Source organism: Rhinopithecus roxellana, chromosome 10 (genome assembly GCF_007565055.1).
Source record: "Rhinopithecus roxellana isolate Shanxi Qingling chromosome 10, ASM756505v1, whole genome shotgun sequence".
NCBI lineage: Eukaryota > Metazoa > Chordata > Mammalia > Primates > Cercopithecidae > Rhinopithecus > Rhinopithecus roxellana.
The window spans coordinates 100,791,366-100,811,033 of record NC_044558.1 but is presented as its reverse complement, the minus strand read 5'-3'; the positions used below and the strand labels follow the sequence as shown (position 1 = coordinate 100,811,033).

At 34.8% G+C, this 19,668-nt stretch overlaps 1 protein-coding gene across 2 annotated transcripts in view; it reads left to right on the top strand.

Annotated features, from left to right (window-relative positions):
• WASHC4 (WASH complex subunit 4) overlaps positions 1–19,668 on the top strand; it is a 63,543-nt gene that overhangs the window by 34,152 nt on the left and 9,723 nt on the right. For both annotated transcript variants that reach the window (XM_030938304.1, XM_030938305.1), the window contains 12 exons: positions 253–399; positions 520–599; positions 2,103–2,208; positions 2,782–2,898; positions 3,941–4,109; positions 4,369–4,523; positions 6,074–6,148; positions 6,670–6,774; positions 9,266–9,400; positions 11,935–12,043; positions 16,738–16,804; positions 17,243–17,329. In XM_030938304.1, the coding sequence (XP_030794164.1) occupies positions 253–399; positions 520–599; positions 2,103–2,208; positions 2,782–2,898; positions 3,941–4,109; positions 4,369–4,523; positions 6,074–6,148; positions 6,670–6,774; positions 9,266–9,400; positions 11,935–12,043; positions 16,738–16,804; positions 17,243–17,329 (1,352 nt within the window). The remainder of the gene's footprint in view (positions 1–252; positions 400–519; positions 600–2,102; positions 2,209–2,781; positions 2,899–3,940; positions 4,110–4,368; positions 4,524–6,073; positions 6,149–6,669; positions 6,775–9,265; positions 9,401–11,934; positions 12,044–16,737; positions 16,805–17,242; positions 17,330–19,668) is intronic.

Genomic DNA, 19,668 nt, shown 5'->3' with positions numbered 1-19,668 from the left:
GTTTGCACTTTTGAAATTGATGCATCATTTAAAAAATGATTTCTTATTAAATTAATATGGAAATTTTAAAGTATGCCTAACGTGTTGTTTCTGGTAGTACTAAGAGATAATGTTACAGAAGTAAAGTATAAATAAAATATTATCAGAAGCTTAATGGGGAAAGTGTGTATGGTCTCTTAAATTAAATCATGGAAAAGTCTTTTGTTATTGCCTCAGAAACGAAACAAATCGTTTTCCTGTTTTATTTTTAAGAAAAGAGTGATTTCTGACAAAAAATATAGCGAACAGCGTCTTGATGTGCTCTCTGCTCTAGTTTTGGCTGAAAACACTCTAAATGGACCAAGCACAAAGCAACGGCGACTTATTGTTTCTTTGGCACTAAGTGTTGGCACACAAATGGTAAGCGTACTGCTATTACTTATGGAACAGAAATGAGATCTGAGATTTCACAGTTCCCTTGTTACTGACCCTAGAAACCTTTGACTGCAACTTCTCTGCCTTTTTTCCTGTCCCTGATAGAAAACGTTTAAAGATGAAGAACTCTTTCCACTTCAAGTAGTCATGAAAAAACTGGATCTTATTAGTGAACTTAGAGAACGGTAAGTAGGACTGGGATATGCTGTGGTACTCTAAAGACAGGGTTAATAGAAACATTGATTTTCTTTTTAGCACAGCAAGAGAAGAAATAAAATTCAGATAGAACATTAGTTCCTTTCTGTAACTTCTTTTTTTTTTTGAGACAGAGTCTCGCTCTGTCGCCCAGGCTGGAGTGCAGTGGCCGGATCTCAGCTCACTGCAAGCTCCTCCTCCGGGGTTTACGTCATTCTCCTGCCTCAGCCTCCCGACTAGGTGGGACTACAGGCGCCCACCACCTCGCCCAGCTAGTTTTTTGTATTTTTTAGTAGAGACGGGGTTTCACCATGTTAGCCAGGATGGTCTCGATCTCCTGACCTTGTGATCCGCCCATCTCGGCCTCCCAAAGTGCTGGGATTACAGGCTTGAGCCACCGCGCCCGGCCTCTGTAACTTCTTTAGCATGACCAAAAGGAGATTGTGACTAGGGATCATATTTATTTAGCTTTGCTTCTACAGGAAGCATGTAGCCCCTAGAAAAACTCACACGAGAAAAAGCAGTGCAACCTCAGAGCATCTGGCAGACTCTGATGCATATCGTGATTATTATGTTGGGTATCTCTATTGGACCTAGACTGCTGCGTTATATAACAGGGCTTCCTCTGTTTGTGTGGGGACTTAGCGATCCATGATATATAGTGTTCTATAATTTTAAGACACGAATTTGAATTAACATTGTTGAATTAGTTTTTGGAAGGCTTATTTTTGTAGCTACTTCTGGCTTTCTTGTTTTCTTTTTGTTGAGTAAGCAGTAAGTTTCTTGAAGGGAAATTTGAATATTTTGATTTCCAGCTGAATTAAGGTTACAGCACAATTTCCATTTAGTATTCATACTTATAACTTATTTTGTTGTTGTTGTTCTGGAGAAACTGACATTTCTCTTGTTATTGGCATTTAATTTTCCACTCTTGGGAAGAAATATTGAACCTTTTTCATTATAAGATAGTTAATGATCATTCTATTGCCCTTTAAGGTGTGAAATAGTCACTTGGCAAAGATTGTAGACATGTTAAGTGTGGGGTTTTTTTTTTGGTCGCAATTTTTTTTAAAGATTTTTCTTTCCAACTTAGAATCAGGGAAAATGGAGCATGTGATGCAAGTATTTAAGTCTAGTCATAGCAAATAATATTGAAAATGAGTTTATTTTTATTTACCAAAACCAAAAATGGTCAATAAATGTTTATTTTAAACTCTGACATTTGAATATTATGCATATCATTTTTCAAGTATGGTTTACAACTAAAGCGTATGTGCAGAATTCTGACAATGTCAGGCATTGGAGTGTTGTTACCTTTGTTTCATTTTGATAGTATTTCTTTTGTGACTTTTCTATACTACGTTGGGTTAAGTGATGTAGGGAATGCAAACTGTGTAAGATGGAACTCTTCCCTCTGTAGTAGATGTCGTTCCTTTCATATTGTTTTGGGATTCTTCAGTTTTGGTGTGACTGATTACTACTTTACATTGTAGAGTCCAAACACAGTGTGACTGTTGTTTTTTATACTGGCATCGAGCTGTCTTCCCAATTTATTTAGATGATGTATATGAAAATGCTGTTGATGCAGCCAGATTACATGTAAGTAAAGAACAATATAAAGGATAATTCCATCATTTTAAAAGGCACCGTATAAACCGTTTTAGTTTAAAATAGATCATTTGACTTAGTAAACTATTTTAAAATTGACTCTTTTGTAAACTGCATATTCATTAAGTGTTTATAGTCTGTAGTTAAATTTTATGTTACTGTTGATGAAGTTAATTTATTTAATTTCTTCCTTCATGTTCCTAATCATTTTCATTTCACTTAATTTTAGTTTATGTCATAGTAGTCTGACATTTACTCATCAGCAAATTATAATGAAAAAGAAAAAATATTTTAAAAAAATACTCAAATTTTTCTTTTTCTTTATGGAAATAAGTGTTTGAATGCACAAGATAGGAAAAGAATAGTGAATGTGATTTTTTGGGGTATATTTAGTTAAAGTATATACTTTAGGTTCTTTTTCTTTAGAAAAGTTAAGACAGTTGTGGAAAATCATTTTTCCTTCAGATTGAGGTTTTGTCTTTTAAGATAATTAACTTTTGCAGTATTGTTTAGATTAGAGACCTGGTTTTTCTAAATTCATGTACATTTTAATTTTCTTCTTAGTACATGTTCAGTGCTTTGCGCGACTGTGTACCTGCTATGATGCATGCAAGGCATTTAGAGTCCTATGAGATACTTCTGGATTGCTATGACAAGGAAATTATGGAAATTTTAAATGAGGTAACATCATATTTGAGATTGAAAAGCTTAAAACATGTTCAGAATGTAGTGTTTGGAAAAAAATGTTCGATTGAAGCAGACTATCACTGAGTTAAATTTTTTATAAATTGCTGGGTAGAACAAAGAACTATTTTTAGTTACAATATCACTGTTATGCTAATTGGTCTGTAATTCATTTATTTAGAAATCAGACTAGGACTTAGGAAATTTTAAATTTACTTTTGTAAATAGATATTTTAATTTAAAGTTGTTTATTAGAAGAATGCAAATGTGAAATGGGTTTGAATGTTGAAAGCTGCTAATGGTCCAGTTAAAGCAACTTAACTATTAATATTTTACTGAATTTTATTTGAAGAGCTCCTAAGAGAAGGAAATTGTATATTTAAGAGATTTAGTGTGTAACAAAAGTAATTTGAATCCAATATGTGTGCCCCTCCTTGTTTTAAGGAAATATATATTATAAACATTGATATCTTTAAAATTAAATTTCCATCTAGCGATATTTTTATTTGGAGGGAGGAATTAAAAACGAGGAAATTTCACAATATAATCCTACCTGGGTTTGGTGAAATTGTGAAAAACTTTTTATAATTTCTTGTATTAAATATTCGTATTTAGGAAATAAAATACATGCCTGGCTAGTAATTTAGAACTCCTTGGTAGACCAGAAAAGATGATTAATTTTATTACCTTTAGCACAATGAATTTTGTGATTTTTTTTAATGGTTATTACAAGAAAGCTTTTTTTATTTTCTCTCTTGCATGTTCTCATGACCTTTCCTCCTTTGTTGCTGGTTTCCATAAATTTTATGCTTTAAGTTGCATATTCATGTTCCTTATAATGATACCATCAATCATTAGTTTTATATTTTCTTTTCAAGAGTATTAACCTTAAGGTATTAGTGAAAATAAAGACTTAGAATTTATGTAACTGCTTCTGACCAAAAAACTGTTGGTTTAGAAAGGAGCATAGACATGTAGGGAAACAATACAATTGCAATATCATTTTGAAAAATTAAAGTATCAAATCTTTTGTGAATAGCATTTGCTGGACAAATTATGCAAAGAAATAGAGAAAGATCTGCGACTTTCTGTGCATACTCATTTAAAGCTGGATGACCGAAACCCTTTCAAAGTTGGCATGAAAGACCTGGCTCTTTTTTTCTCTCTGAATCCAATTCGGTTTTTCAATCGTTTCATTGACATTCGGGGTGAGTGTTTTGCTTTCCTTCTTTGAGTCATATTTTCTATTTTTTTTACCCTACCGTTAAATAACAAAACTTTGAAGGTATATTTAAATTTTGTGTTGTTATTCTTTAATTACATTTTGTTTCTTTTCTCATTTTTATTAATATCATATTTTAAAGGAACAAATCTGATGTTCAAGGACAAGTTGTTGTTTTTTCCTTTTTAGTTTCATTTCCTTTTCTACTGTTTCATAAGTTGAAATTTTTATTTTTTTTTTTGTAGCTTATGTAACTCACTACCTAGACAAGACTTTCTACAATCTCACAACAGTAGCCCTTCATGACTGGGCCACTTATAGTGAGATGAGAAACTTAGCTACTCAGCGTTATGGACTGGTTATGACAGAGGCACATCTTCCCAGTCAGACTTTGGAACAGGTATAGTATAAAATGTTTTTTTTTTTTTTTTTTTTTTTTTAGCATACTCTGACTGTTGGCCATAACGGTCCTTTTTAAGGAAGTCTATTTTCTTTTTGCTTTAGTTAGTGTGTGTTTATTTTTTAAGAAATTATCTGCTGTATAAAATCTTGTACATGACAACGGTAAAAAATTAGGTGCTGCTAGATTGCTTTATAAAGGAATTTACCACAGGCATCCTACTTATATTCAGCCTTCTGAGCATTTGAAATATACACATATATATAGATTTATATACAGCTTTTCAGAAACCATTAGGATAGTGAGGTGACTTCCGTAGAATTTTAAGAAGTTCAAAGTCACAGTTAAGGATTTTAAGCCTGGTTATAGTATATAAAATTTAATGTCTTAGGAAAAATGGTTATTTACATGATTATAAATGTGTTTGTTCTTAAAATGAGGAGTATAGGAAAACATTTAGCTTTGCTAATTCAATTAGTTAATGTACAGTATGGCATTATCTCATGAATATAATAATTTATGTTATCAGATAATTTGCATGGAGTTCTTTCTAAGATGATCCAGATAATATTTACCAAAAAACATTTATTCAGTTCCAAAATTTGAGAATTCTAGTTTTCCCTTTATCTTGCTGCATGTAGGGATTATTTCTAGGATCAGTTTGTATATCCTTTCATTCATTCATGTATATATCTAATATTTATTGAGAACATGCTAGGCACTGAACTATGTTTAGGAATACAAAGATAAATAGAAATAGTCCCAGCTCATGTAATAGCTTCTGGGAGAAAAAATATGTAAACAAATTAAATATGATAAAAGTTATAATGAAAACTTAAAAAGGTATTGTGATGCTCCTTTGAGCCCTAATTAGAAAAAACTATGGAACAGTTTATGTGATACCACTGGGTGTTAGAGTAATATCTAAAAAATGACGGATTCTTAATAGATAACTTGTACTATTTGAAAATTGTCTGGTGTGATCAAAAGAAGCATAACAGTTTGGAATTAGACTTTCTAAACTCCCAAGGTCCTGCTGCTTCCTAGCTATTTTGCCTCAGAGAACAACTTCCTTAGCTTCATTTTTATCACCTATGGAATTTAGAAGAATGATACCTCATATTTTAGAATTACATATAAGGAACCTTGCAAAGTACCTGAAAAGTAGTATATATTTTATAAATGTCACAGCATATTCTGACTACCTTTTAGAATCTGGCCATTAGTTTACTTTGTAGAAAAAATGTAGAGATTGTTGAAGAGACAGATATTCTTAAGGCTGGTGAGGAGATGACTGTGGGTCATGGATCTTTGAATATTTAAACTTAACTGTTTCTGTCTGCACAAAAGATAAAGTAATAAGCAGCCAGGTTTCCCTAAGGAGATAGTCTTGTTTGTCTTTTAACCTTTGGTCATACCTTTTATATAGTTCTTTAAAATAACTTAAAAATATTAGGAAACAATATAATCAATAAGTCACTATGTTGATACAAGTTTAACTGATTATTTTAATGAATTATAATAAATCTTTCGTGTCTATTATGTTGTAGGGCCTTGATGTTTTAGAAATTATGAGAAACATTCATATATTTGTGTCCCGATACCTCTATAATCTCAACAATCAGGTGAGTAGGGTTTATAAATTTTTTTTTTTTTAATGTGGGTGGAGATATAGTGGGAAGGCTGAGGGGGCAAGGAATTGATTCTTATGGGTGGAAATTAAATGAAACAAAAAATAATTGTTTTCGAGGGCTTATTTTTTTGCTTTGATTGTACAAGTTGAGTATCCTTTATTCTAAATGTTTAGGACAAGAAGTGTTTTGGATTTCAGATTTTTTTTTTTCGGATTTTGGAATATTTGTATCATACACCAGTTCAGCATCCCTAATCTGAAAATCTATAATCTGAAATCCTCCAGAATTGTAAACTTCTGACCACCAACATGACGCTCAAAGGAAACGCTCATTGGAACATTTTGGATTTCAGATTTTTGGATTAAGGATACTCACCTGTACTATCTTCTTGAATGCATTTTCAATGAAATTGTCTTTAATGAAATAGATTCTAAAATTTTCTTTGGATAACTGTCTGACCAGTGTTTGCTATGGGTTGTGTTGTTACTGAGCATAAATTTGTTTCATTGCAGATTTTTATTGAACGAACAAGCAATAACAAGCATTTGAATACTATTAATATTCGGCATATTGCTAATTCAATTCGAACACATGGCACGGGAATTATGAATACAACTGTAAGAACTTTTCTTTGGGGGTTGGGTGGGTAATAGACCCCTGTTTAATAGCTTGGAACGTGGTTTTCTCATAGAATATTCTGGCAAACATACACTACGAGTTTATATTTTACATGAATTTCCATGTTTTTTCTGGTTAGTAATTAAAATGTCTGGTCCTAAAATTGTGTTGGATGTGATGGGAGCTGTGATACAAAAGACACTTTAGGGTAGATTACCATCTCAGAGCCATCATTATAAATAGTACTAGATATTTGAGGACATCAGCACATTAATATATGTGTATGCACACATATATATATGTTTATCTGTGTTGATTCTGTGATCTCTGAAAGTTTACTTTTGAAAGTGAGCAACTGATAGTAATTTATTTAATGTTACTTATGCCCTTTTTGGGGCAGGGGTTACTAATTATTTGATGTCCATATAAATAGGAACTTACTAAAAATACATTGAATCTTCTTAGAAATGGGCATTCATGGTCTGGTGTGGTGACTCACGCCTATAATCCCAGCACTTTGGGAGGCTGAGGCAGGAGGATCACCTGAGGTCAGGAGTTTGAGACGAGCCTGACCAACATGGAGAAACCCCGTCTCTACTAAAAATACAAAATCAGCCAGGCATGGTGGTGGGCACCTGTAATCCCAGCTACTCGGGAGGCTGAGGCAGGAGAATTGCTTGAACCTGGGAGGTGGAGGTTGTAGTGAGCCGAGATAGGGCCATTGCATTCCAGCCTGGGCAGCAAGAGCGAAACTCCATCTCAGGGAAAAAAAAAAAAAAAAAAAAAAAAAAAAAAAAAAAAAAAACCACGAAAAGGGCATTCACTTGAAGGAATCATTTGAACTCGTATGCTATTTTTCTGTCTGTGGAAAAACAGAAGTCTTTCAATTTATCAGGTTTTCAGAGCACAATTAATGTCTCCTTTAGGGCAGAAGACTGTGAATGCTTAAGTAGTACAGTATTATTAAACACATTTGGAGTAGGGAATTGGGAGAAAAAAAGTTGGGATCATTTTAGTATATGGTAGGAAAGCATTGAAGATTTTGAGCCAGTGAGTGATATGATTGGACCTCCATTATAGTGTTTATCAATATAGAAGTGAAACATACAATTTTAAATTCCAAATAAGGAGTCATCCATGTAACGATCATGTTTGTACCTTTGAGGATAAATAAAACTGAACTTTTGAGAGTAAGCTCTTCCTTGAGTTTTGTCATCTATCAAATATTCATGTAACAGATAAGAATGTATTTTATGTGTCAAGGGTTGTGCTGGGCACTAGTGTGAGAAAAAGACATTTTTTGCTTTCACAGTAATCACGGGGATATAGATGTTCATCAGTTAATTACACTAATGAATGTAGATTACTGATGTCTGTTGATGAAATGAGCATAGAAGGATAGAAATCAGAGGATGGCAGAATAGTTACCCACTATTAAGAGTGGAAAGGATTAGAAAAAAAGACTGTTGAAGAGATTTTTTTAAAAAATGCAAAGGAACAGAAAAAACAAGGAGAATAGAATATTTAAGCTGCAAGATAAGTTCTTGAAAATCATTCGTTTCCATAATTGAGTAAATGACTACTGAGTAAAAAGGGCACAAATTTGTCAAAATCATTAGTAATACTTGAGAGTTGGTGGGGGTTGGAAATGAATTTAGGGTTTTCATTTGTAGGTTGGAATTAATCTTATGCTATTTCTGCCTGTAGGTTGGAATTAATCTTATACTATTTCCATTTGTAGATTAGAATTAATTTTATTGTGCCATTTTGACTTTAATCTCAGCTCATACCTCACTTTCTTAGGATTTTCTGAGTCAAGGTCAGGGCTTTTTGTTATTTATTGTCAAAGCACACACATACTTAACATTTTGAGAAATAATTGCAGTAGAGATTTAATAATTTATGTAACAATACTTGTTTAAAATGTTTGTCACCTGTTCTAGAATATAAACTTTGTGAAGATAAGGACCATGTCTAGCATGGGAGAGGGCACGTTGCCTTGCGTGTAAGAGGTGATCAGAAATATTTATGGATAGATAATTGAATGTGTGGTATCTTCAGGAAGGTTCAGAGAACACCATGTTTCTTACTTTAGTGTCATTCTAGACCTGTAGATTAGCAATAAGTAATCTTATTGATGGAGGAACATAGAAACTTCTCACTGGACCATGGCCGAAAAACTAGGGTCTTAAGTCTGGTTTGTGATTCTCACTACAGCCTTTAGTCCTATCATGAGAATATTTTCCACTTTTTTCTTTTCGGTTTTCTTTTATAGTAAAAATCTGTAAGAGGAACTTATAGAAATTTTTGTGACCTTGAGCAATAAAAAACATTATTGAAATATTTTCAGGTCCTATATGAAATAGACTTATAAATAGTACTTTATAGGTAGTACAAATAGATAATTGTTACATAGTAAAATTGATTTAAATTGATTTGAATTAATTTTTATATTAACTTTTTTCAACTTTTTGAATTTTAATTTCATAGGTTAATTTCACCTACCAGTTTTTGAAAAAGAAGTTCTATATATTTAGCCAATTTATGTATGATGAACACATCAAATCCAGATTGATTAAAGATATTCGATTTTTCAGGGAAATTAAGGACCAAAATGATCATAAGGTAGGCTACCTGTTCTTTTTAAGGTGTTTGATTCAGCTGTTGAGTATATGGCAAATGTGTATGCTAAAATTCATTACTTAGATCTCTATTGGGGTTTTAGTTTTATTTTCCCTATAATTTCTTACTCTGCATTATCTGTAGGCTTAAGGTAAGGAAAAAATTAAATCATAAATGTAGCCAGGTGATACTTTATTTTAAAATAATATAAAAGCAGGACATGCTTATTTTGAAACATTTAAGCAATATAGGGTGAATAAACTGAATATCCACCTTCATTTTTCTTTCCATTCCATTTTCTGGAGGCAGTCGCTAACAATGTAGTATGAAGGCTTTCAGATATCTTTGTATATAAACATGTATATTTACACACATATATTGCTTTTTGGTAGTAAAAATGGAATAATAGTATACATAGCATTTTGCACTGTGCTCATCACATGTCAGTACATACAGATCTGCTTCATCCCAAGAGTTGATAGGGATACATCCATGTATATCATAACTTATTTAACCCTCTTCTGTTGACCAATATTTAGATTTTTCTAATTTTTCATTCTTACAAACAGTGTTACAGTGACATCTTTACACATCTATCTCTGTAAATATAGACTTTCTGAAAACTTCCTTAAGGAGAAATTTCTAGGACAAAGAATATGAACATTTAAAATTCTGGTACATATTGCCTAGCACTCCAAAAACAATTCACTATTGATATTCCCGCTGATAGTTTATACAAATGCTGCTGTTAGCTGGGTGCAGTGGCTCATGCCTGTAATCCAGCACTTTGAGAGGCCAAGGTAGGTGGATCACTTGAGCAAGGCATTTGAGACCAGTCTGGGCAACATGGCGAAACCTCATCTCTACTAATAATACCAAAATTAGCTGGGCATGGTGGCGCATGCCTGAAGTCCCAGATGCTTAGGAGGCTGAGTGTATTAATCTGTTCTCATGCTGCTATGAAGAAATACCTGTGACTGGGTAATTTATAAAGGAAAGAGGTTTAATTGACTCAGTTCTGCATGGCTGGGGAGACCTCAGGAAACTTACAATCATGGCGGAAGGCACCTCTTCACAGGGTGACGGGAGAGAATGAGTGTCCAGTGAAGCAGGAAGCCCCTTATGACAACCATCAGATCTTGTGAGAACTCACTCACTATCATGAGAACAGGGTAGGGGAAACTGCCCCCATGATTCAGTTATCTCCACCTCATCCCTCTTAGGACATGTGGGGATTATGGGAACTACAATTCAAGATGAGATTTGGGTGGGGACAAAGGCAAGCTGTATCAGTGAGGCACAAGAATCATTTGAACCTAGGAGGTGGAAGTTGCAGTGAGTTGAGATCATGCCACTGCTCTCCAGCCTGGGTGACAAAGCAAGACTCTGTCTCAAAAAAAAAAAAAAGAATGCTATTGTCCTTTCACCTTCCAGGCTGAGTTTTCCCATAGTGAAGTGAAGAGTCTGTTGGATTAAGTGGCAGCAGGCTCATGTAGCCATGTGGATGGAGAACCAATAGGCTTAGATGGGTCCTATATTTGATTTGCCATATACGGAACTATTTTAATTACTTTTCTTAAGATTCACCTAGTAGTTCCAGCTCTCTTGTATAATGGCCGTTCTCTTTAGTGCCAGAGTAGCAAAATATTACTTTCTCATAGGATAATCTGATAAAATTACAGATTACGTTTATCAGTAGAGGATTGTATTAACTCATTTTTTTGAGACTGTGTCTTGCTCTGTCACCGAGGCTGGAGTGCAGTGACACAATATCGTCTCACTGCAGCCTCCACCTCCTGTGTTCAAGCGATTCTCCTGCCTCAGCCCCCCGAGTAGCTGGGATTAAAGGTGCATGCCACCACACCCAGCTAAGTTTTGTATTTTTAGTAGAAACAGGGTTTCACCATGTTGGCCAGGCTGGTCTTGAACTCCTGAACTAGTGATCTGCCCGCCTCTGCCTCCCAAAGTGCTGGGATTACAGGCGTGAGCCACTGCGCCCAGCCTATTTTTATTAGAGCAGAAATTCGTAGTATTTAGAGATAAATATTCATGCTATTATGTAAGAATTGCTTTATTGTTACAAAATGAATAATTTCCTAAATCTCCTAATCAACCAAGACCAAAAAGTAGTTTTTTATTGGTGATGGTTACTAGAAATTTTAACCCAGCTGACGTGTGTTTATTGGGAAAGAGTATGTTTCTAAGTCCCTCATACCTATTCAGTCCACAGAAACTTGGTCACACATCTGTGAACAAGTGTTTCTGGGAGGAATTGGTTTGGGGGTTAGGAGACTAGTAATTGTGGTAGGGAAATTAGGTTAGTGGCATTGATTATTAGTCGCTTTAGCTAATGTCAAAAAGAAAAAAAATTATTTTTGAACATTGGTAGTCTGTGAATTTTTTATTAATGTTAATTTAATTTTTAAGCACATTGAAATACAAAATTAAAAGGAGAGTGGTATTGGCATGGTTTATTTGGGAAGCATTTTGTGCTTTAGAAATCTTTATTAAAAGTAGCCTTAAAATTTTCTGTATAGTATCCTTTTGATAGAGCAGAAAAATTCAATCGAGGCATCAGAAAACTTGGAATAACACCTGAGGGACAGAGCTACCTTGATCAATTCAGACAACTCATCAGCCAAATTGGTAAGTTATGATAAAAGTGTTAGGAAATCAAGTATCAATCCCTACAGTCTGTCGCATATATTAACTATTTCACACTAATAAGCAGCTCATGTGAAAGCCTGAGCTCAACTTTACTCCACTCATCTAATTTTTTTGCCCCCAAAATTTGTAAGTATGATTAGACTATTGCTGCAGAAATAATTGACAGACTATAGACTGATCATTTAAATAAAACCTCTTCAATTATAATAAAAGTTATTTAATAACAAAATCTCAAAGGTCATATTAATAATTGTAAACTGGTAAGTACTTGTCGAATACCTGCTCTGTTCAAGGCACTGTTTTGGGCTTCTAAAAGGTTCACACAAGTTCCAGTCTAAATGTGAAGGTATAAAGTATTTACATGAAAAGTTACTAAGTTCTATGTTACACCATTTTACTTGTGCACATAATATATTGTCCTTCTGCCCTTACAAGTGGAACTTGTCTTCTGATATATAGTACTTTATATTTAAAAGTAACAACTACATTTCATAATAATCATAGCTTAACAAAACTTTATACTTATTTGAGCTTTTCACATACATTATCTTTATATGTTCACAATAACCCTGTGAGATAGGCATGTAATTGTTTTAAAGATAAAAAAAGAGAAACTTAGAGAAAGAAGTACGTCATGTTTCTGGGACTTAAACTGGGGTTATTTAGCTATAAGTCCAAATGGATTTTATATTCTTGACAGTTTATATTAACACTAAACAGTAAAATCTTATTGACTATATTTTGGGAAAATTATGCCTTGTGAGATTGATTTATTCATTTATCAAGCATTTACTAAGCATCTGTTTTGCCACATTTTCTGTTAGGTGCTGGGAATACCAACCCCTTTGCTTTCAGGAGACTTTAGGTTTACCAGTGGGTAATATATTATAAGCATCTCATTGTGGAGTAAAGTTTTATCAGTTAATTGATTTGCATATTAGACATTTCTATTATGTTTTAGTGCAAGAACTTGGAGAATTTTACCTTTGGAAATGTTTTATTATAAACCATTCAATATGAAGTATTGTCAAATAAGTACTGTTTTCTTCAAGAGGACGTTTAATATTAGGCGGCAAACTTACGGAGCAATAGTTCTTAACCTTTTTTGAGAATCTGAGGAAAACTCCAGGATGATTCTTCCAGAACTAATGTCTATATGACATATGGGCAAATTTTGTATATAATATGCTAGAGTCCATGTGCTTAAAGCTTGGGTCTGTAGACCTCAGATTAAGAGCTGTCCTTCTAGAGCAGTGTTACTTAAGTTTTATTTATTCACATAAGCAGAATTTTTGCATCGTGTTAATACTGTCTTCACTATTATTTGTTTCATGTTTTTATATTTTTTGAAACTGTAATTTTTCCTTAGAAACAACAGTTGTTAAATCATAGTCCTTAAAATGCTAGTCATTTTTGCCCTAAATACATAATCACTAAGTGTTCTTTGGTGTGCCATCTAATGTCACCTTGATTGCCACCAAGTTGCAGTCCACAGTTGGGGAATATTTTTCATTTTAACCCATCATTTTACTCTTTATTCTCTTCTTAGAAAACATAAATTCTTTTTTTTTTTTTTTTTTTTTTTTTTTTTTTTTTTTTTTTGTGAGACAGAGTCTTGCTCTGTCACCCGGGCTGGAGTGCAGTGGCACGATCTCAGCTCACTGCAAACTCTGCCTCCTGGGTTCAAGCAATTCTCCTGCCTCAGCCTCCTTAGGATCTGGGACTTCAGGCGCCCGCCACCACACCCTGCCAAGTTTTGTATTTTTAGTAGAGACAGGGTTTTACCATGTTGGCCAGGATGGTCTTGATCTCCTGACTTCGTGATCCATCTACCTCGGCCTCCCAAAGTGCGGTGCTGGGATTACAGGTGTGAGCCACTGCTCCTTGCCAATACAAATACTTTACCTCTGCTTATAAAACACTGTAATGGGCCGGGCGCGGTGGCTCACACCTGTAACCACAGCACTTTGGGATGCCGAGGCGGGCGGATCACAAGGTCAGGAGATCGAGACCATCCTGGCTAACACGGTGAAACCCTGTCTCTACTAAGAATACAAAAATTAGCTGGATGTGGCAGCATGTGCCTATAGTCCCAGCTGCTGGGGAGGCTGAGGCAGGAGAATGGCGTGAACTCAGGAGGCGGAGCTTGCGGTGAGCTGAGATTGCACCACTGCACTCCAGCCTGGGCGACAGAGCGAGACTCTTATCTCAAAAAAAAAAAAAAAAAAAAAAAAACACACTGTGTAATGTGCTTTTGAGTCTGATAAATACCTTGAGAAAAGGTGTAAAGAATCTGGGAGCAAAATGGAAAGCCTTTTTGACTAATAACTTGCCTGCTGAAATAATAATAATTAACATTTATTGAGCATTTACTGTGTGCCATGGCTATTCTTAGTGCTTTATATGTTTTAACTCATGTGAATCTTACCACAACATTTATGAAATATTGCTTCCCTTCATTCACTGCACGGGTATTCATTCAGTACAACAAATGTTTCTAGGTGCTGATGATATTTATGACAGTAAACAAAGTCTCTGTCCTTATTGAGCTTAATTTACCAGATGAGAAGACTGAGATACAGAGAGGTAACATAACATAATTTGTAGGTCTCTTAGCTAACATGTGGGAGACCATATTTGAACCCAGGTGGCCTGGCTTCAGAGCGTTTACTCTTAATTGCCGCTCTATACTAGGCATTCTTATTTTGCTTCATCAGACTTTGGTCTGATGGTTTGGAGGAAAACAATGAAACTAGACATTTGACTTTTTAAAGACATAAAAAAAATTTTAATGTCATCTCTCATATTGGGATAGGCCTTAAAATAGATTCAATGTTAACTGCTGTGTAGGGTTGTTAAAAACATCAGATAAGATAATGTTTGTAAAATGTATATTACTCATGATTATGAAATGTTAACTCCTTTTTACATTTTCGTCTGTTCTTTCTTCCAAGTCATTTCAATAAAGTTTAATTATAAATTGAATTCCTGCTATTTGCCAGGACATGTTGGCTCTAGGGATGGAGCAGTGAAGAAGACAAAGGCTGTACTCATGGATCTTGCACTCTAGGTGGGGGAAGATGCACTCTAGGTGGGGAAAAATACATAGTATGTCAGTGATAAGTGCTGGGTAAGGAGATACAAGGGGGCCAGGCAGTGCTAGTCAGTGATGTTCAGGGAAAGCAAGAGGTGACTTTTGAGCAGGGACCTAAATAAGGTTGGGGAGTAAGCCACGTGCATCTGGGGAAAGAGTCTACCAGACAGAGGCAGCAGTAAGTGCAAAAGCCCTAATTCGTTTCACATTTTTGAAATATTCGTTTCACAATATTAAAATAGTCAGGGGCTGGAATGAAGTAAGCAGAGATCTAAGTGGCAGGGCATGCTATCTGAACAGTAGCAAAGGGCAAGGTCATGCAGGGCTGTTTTGACCACATAAAGAAATTGGGTTTTATTCTGAGGTGGAAAGCCATTACAGCATTTTCAGAAAATGCATGATAAGGGGCCGGGCATGGTGGCTCACACCTGTAATCCCAGCACTTTGGGAGGCTGAGGTGGGTGGATCACCTCAGGTCAGGAGTTCGAGACCAGCCTGGCCAACATGGTGAAACCCTATCTCTACTAAAAAAAACAAAAATTAGCCAGGCATGGGGGCGGATGCCTGTGATCCCAGCTACTTGGGAGGCTGAGGCAGGAGAACTGCTTGAACCCTGGAGGCAGAGGTTGCAGTGAGCTGAGATCACACCACTGTACTCCATCCTGGGTAACAGAGGGAGACTCTGTCTCCAAAAAAAAAAAAGAAAAGAAAAAGCACTATACGTTCCAACTTAGTTTTTAAAAATTCACTAGTGGCTCTATAGATATTATACAACACGGGGGAATGTGGCAGGATGCTAAAGGTGAAAGTAGGGAAATCAGGAGGCCAGTACATATTGCAGTGCTCCAGCCAAGAGATTGTGATGGATTGATTGGATAGGAGGATATCTGTGGAGGGGGTGAATGAAAAGTGGGTGGATTCTGGCTACATTCTCAGGCAAAGTCAACATAATTTGCCCGGTAATTGGATTATAAAGTATGAGAGAAAGGAGCCAGGGATGACTTCAAGACATTGGCTTGAGCAACTGAAAGGATAGAATTGCCAGTTTCTGAGATAGGCAGAATTGGGGATAAAGATCCTGAGCTTGCATTGGACATATTAAATATAAAATTCTATTAGACATAAAGGTGTAGGCATTGGATGAAAAAACCTAGAGTTCAGCGGAGTCCAGGCCAGACATACAAATTTGGGAGTCATCAAATAAAGATTTCTTGATATCACTTCCAATTGTGTGTGGGGGAGATTGAATCTCATTGTAAGAGTGGAGAAATTATTGATATTATAATTTTAAGTTTGACCATTTTAATGTAGTCAGCATTTAATGATTTTAGTTTATCAAATGAAAGTAATGTTTATTTTTAAATATTTAATATAGTTGTATATAAGTATATATATATTTTGATTGTAGGAATATGTGACAGTTTTACTTTTTATGGAACAAGAACTGAAGTAAAATATAGCAAAATATTTTGGTACTTAGGAGTAGAAACCTTGTAATTTACTACTGTATATAACTATATTCCTATTAGAATTTAGAGTTATTTATATAAATATCTGATTTTTTTGTGTGGTTTTTAAGGTAATGCTATGGGCTATGTACGAATGATAAGATCTGGTGGTCTTCATTGTAGCAGCAATGCCATTAGGTATGGATGCAAACATCATTTTTGCCTTGTTTATGCCATTTTAAAAATTATGTCCATTAAATATTTGTTACAAATGATACTGTAGATAAGGTGTTTGTTCTTGATATATTTTGAGATAAAATATGGAAGAAAACTATTCTAGATTTTTCTCAAATTTTAAGACTGCAGCAGACTTCTGAAAATATTTCTCTTAAGGTTATAGTTAATTTATCAATATTTATGAATGCATGTAAAGATTACATGATTTTAAGGATTAAAATATTCATATCTAAAATTCAATTTGGACCTAAAGTGGTGATACGAATAATATTACTGAAATGCACAGTTGTTTCCAAATACATAGTTGAAAATTTTAGTGTCCTGCAGTACCACTTTCATATCTGTCAATTGTACATATTTTACTTGACCTAATAAATGCCTTCCCAAATTCTCATGTAGATTTGTTCCTGATCTTGAAGATATTGTAAATTTTGAAGAACTGGTAAAAGAAGAAGGTCTTGCAGAAGAAACGTTAAAAGCAGCAAGGTAATCTAAATTTGGAAATATAAAAAAGTGTGTTTATAAAAAACATTCTGAACAGAAGACTAGAGGATAATATGTAATTTATATGCCACTGTTTTTATTATACAAAATTATGGTCTCAGTTTATGAAGTATAATTTTTAAGACTTCAGTATTCTAAGACCTTTCCAGCTTCTAGAACATGCTGTCCAGTATTTCAGCCACTAGCCATACATGGCTCCTGAGCACCTAAAATTTGGCTGGTCCAAATTGAGATGTGCTCAAGTATAAAGTACATAACTAATCTTGAAGATTTAATATAAAAGGAGGAATGCCAAATACCTCAATCATAAAATTCATTTCACCTGTTTTCTTTTTACTTTTTAAAATATTTCTCTTCACCAACAGTATTCTAGAATGCCAGTCCCTTCGTGTATGTAATCTATAGCAGCACTGTAGCCACTACCATATATGGCTGGTAAACACTTAAAATATGGCAAATGTGACTGGGGAATTGAAGTATACATTTTATCTTAATTTAAATTTAAATAGCTAATGTCTATCTTACTGAACAGTGCAGGACTTGAGTCAGTTGTAATATCGTAACATAAAATGAGAGGCATGCAGAATTGCTAAGGATATGTTTAGAAAACTGTATGTTTTATTCATACTTACAGCAGATTATTGAATCAGGCATGAAGGGGCACCCCTGGGCAAAGGGGAGACAATTTGATAAAAAAGAATAATGATAGATAAAAATCTGTTGAATAAAAAAGAATCAATGAGTCATAATGATAAGAAGGGTTATCAGAAGATCATAATGATAAGAGAATGAAAGTCATTTCTTTATGGAAGAATGCGTGTTAAATTTAGGGGGGGAATTATAACCATCACTGTAATACTTGAAATCAAGCAAGAATCCCCAGTGGTTTCTAAAACATTAGGTGAAAAGTTTTTAGAGAACAGGATTCATTCAGTAATTCATCTCATAAAATTGCTTATTAATTACAAAGGAGAAAACTGTCTTTACAGTGGAGAAATATATTCCACCTTGGCCAAGTGATCAAACTTAGCATCACCAGTAATGGGGCAGACAGATGTTATGTGGCCTCTTGATGCAATGTAATGACAAGTACCTAGTTTGTATTCTTGCCAGAAGTGTTTATCCTGAATTTATTAGGAGGAAATGTCCTGAAAAATTTAGAATGTGAGCATTTTATGAAACATTTGGCGTGGACAAAAAATATAAGGGAATTGTTCTGGATTAGGAGAATAAAGAGACCTGATAATCATATGTAATGGGTGATACTTAATCGTATCCTAGATAAGGACGGAAATAGCTGTAAAGGACATTTGAGGAATAAGTGGGGGAGATTTGAACATGCATTGTATATTAGTTAATACTGTATTTTATTCTTGGGTATAACAGTGTTTTGTGGCTTTGTAGAAAAATGTTCTCATTCTTAATAGATTCATGCCAAAGCATTAATGGACTAAGTGATAAAAGGTCCACAACTTTCAAGTGTTTCAGAAAAATAGAGAAAACAGTTGTGTCAAAATGTTTACAAGTGGTGAATCTAGTTGAAGGGTATACAGATGTTCATTATACTATATTTTAACTTTTTGATAGACTTGAAATTTTTTTAAAACAGGAAGTATATGGGAAAATGCATGCATTTCTATGAGAATAAGGCCCCAGCACAAAAGCTTTGCTCTAGAATAGTCTGTTAGATAGCTTAGCTCTTTGCCAAATTACATAAGCCATGTGCAAAGTTAAGCTGTTTGAAGTCATGTGCCTTAAAATTGTTTAGTTTGTGGTGTGTATCTCAAAGGAAAGGATCAGACCTCTTTACCTTATGTTTTTTTTTTTTTTTTTTTTTTTTTTTTTTTTTTTTTTTTTGAGACGGAGTCTTGCTCTGTCGCCCAGGCTGGAGTGCAGTGGCCGAATCTCAGCTCACTGCAAGCTCCGCCTCCCGGGTTTACGCCATTCTCCTGCCTCAGCCTCCCGAGTGGCTGGGACTACAGGCGCCTGCCACCTCGCCCGGCTAGTTTTTTGTATTTTTTTAGTAGAGACGGGGTTTCACCGTGTTAGCCAGGATGGTCTCGATCTCCTGACCTCGTGATCCACCCGTCTCGGCCTCCCAAAGTGCTGGGATTACAGGCTTGAGCCACCGCGCCCGGCCAACCTTATGTTAAATGATGCCATTCACTCCAAAACTGTTCACTATTTGAAAAATATTTTGAAGCAATGTGAGGAAATCAGAGAGTAGGATATTGTCTTATAAGATCTCTAGGGTAAAGCTGATTGCTAATTGCAAGATCCAGATTGGTGCAAGGGAGTGGTTGATTGAAGTCAAGGAAATG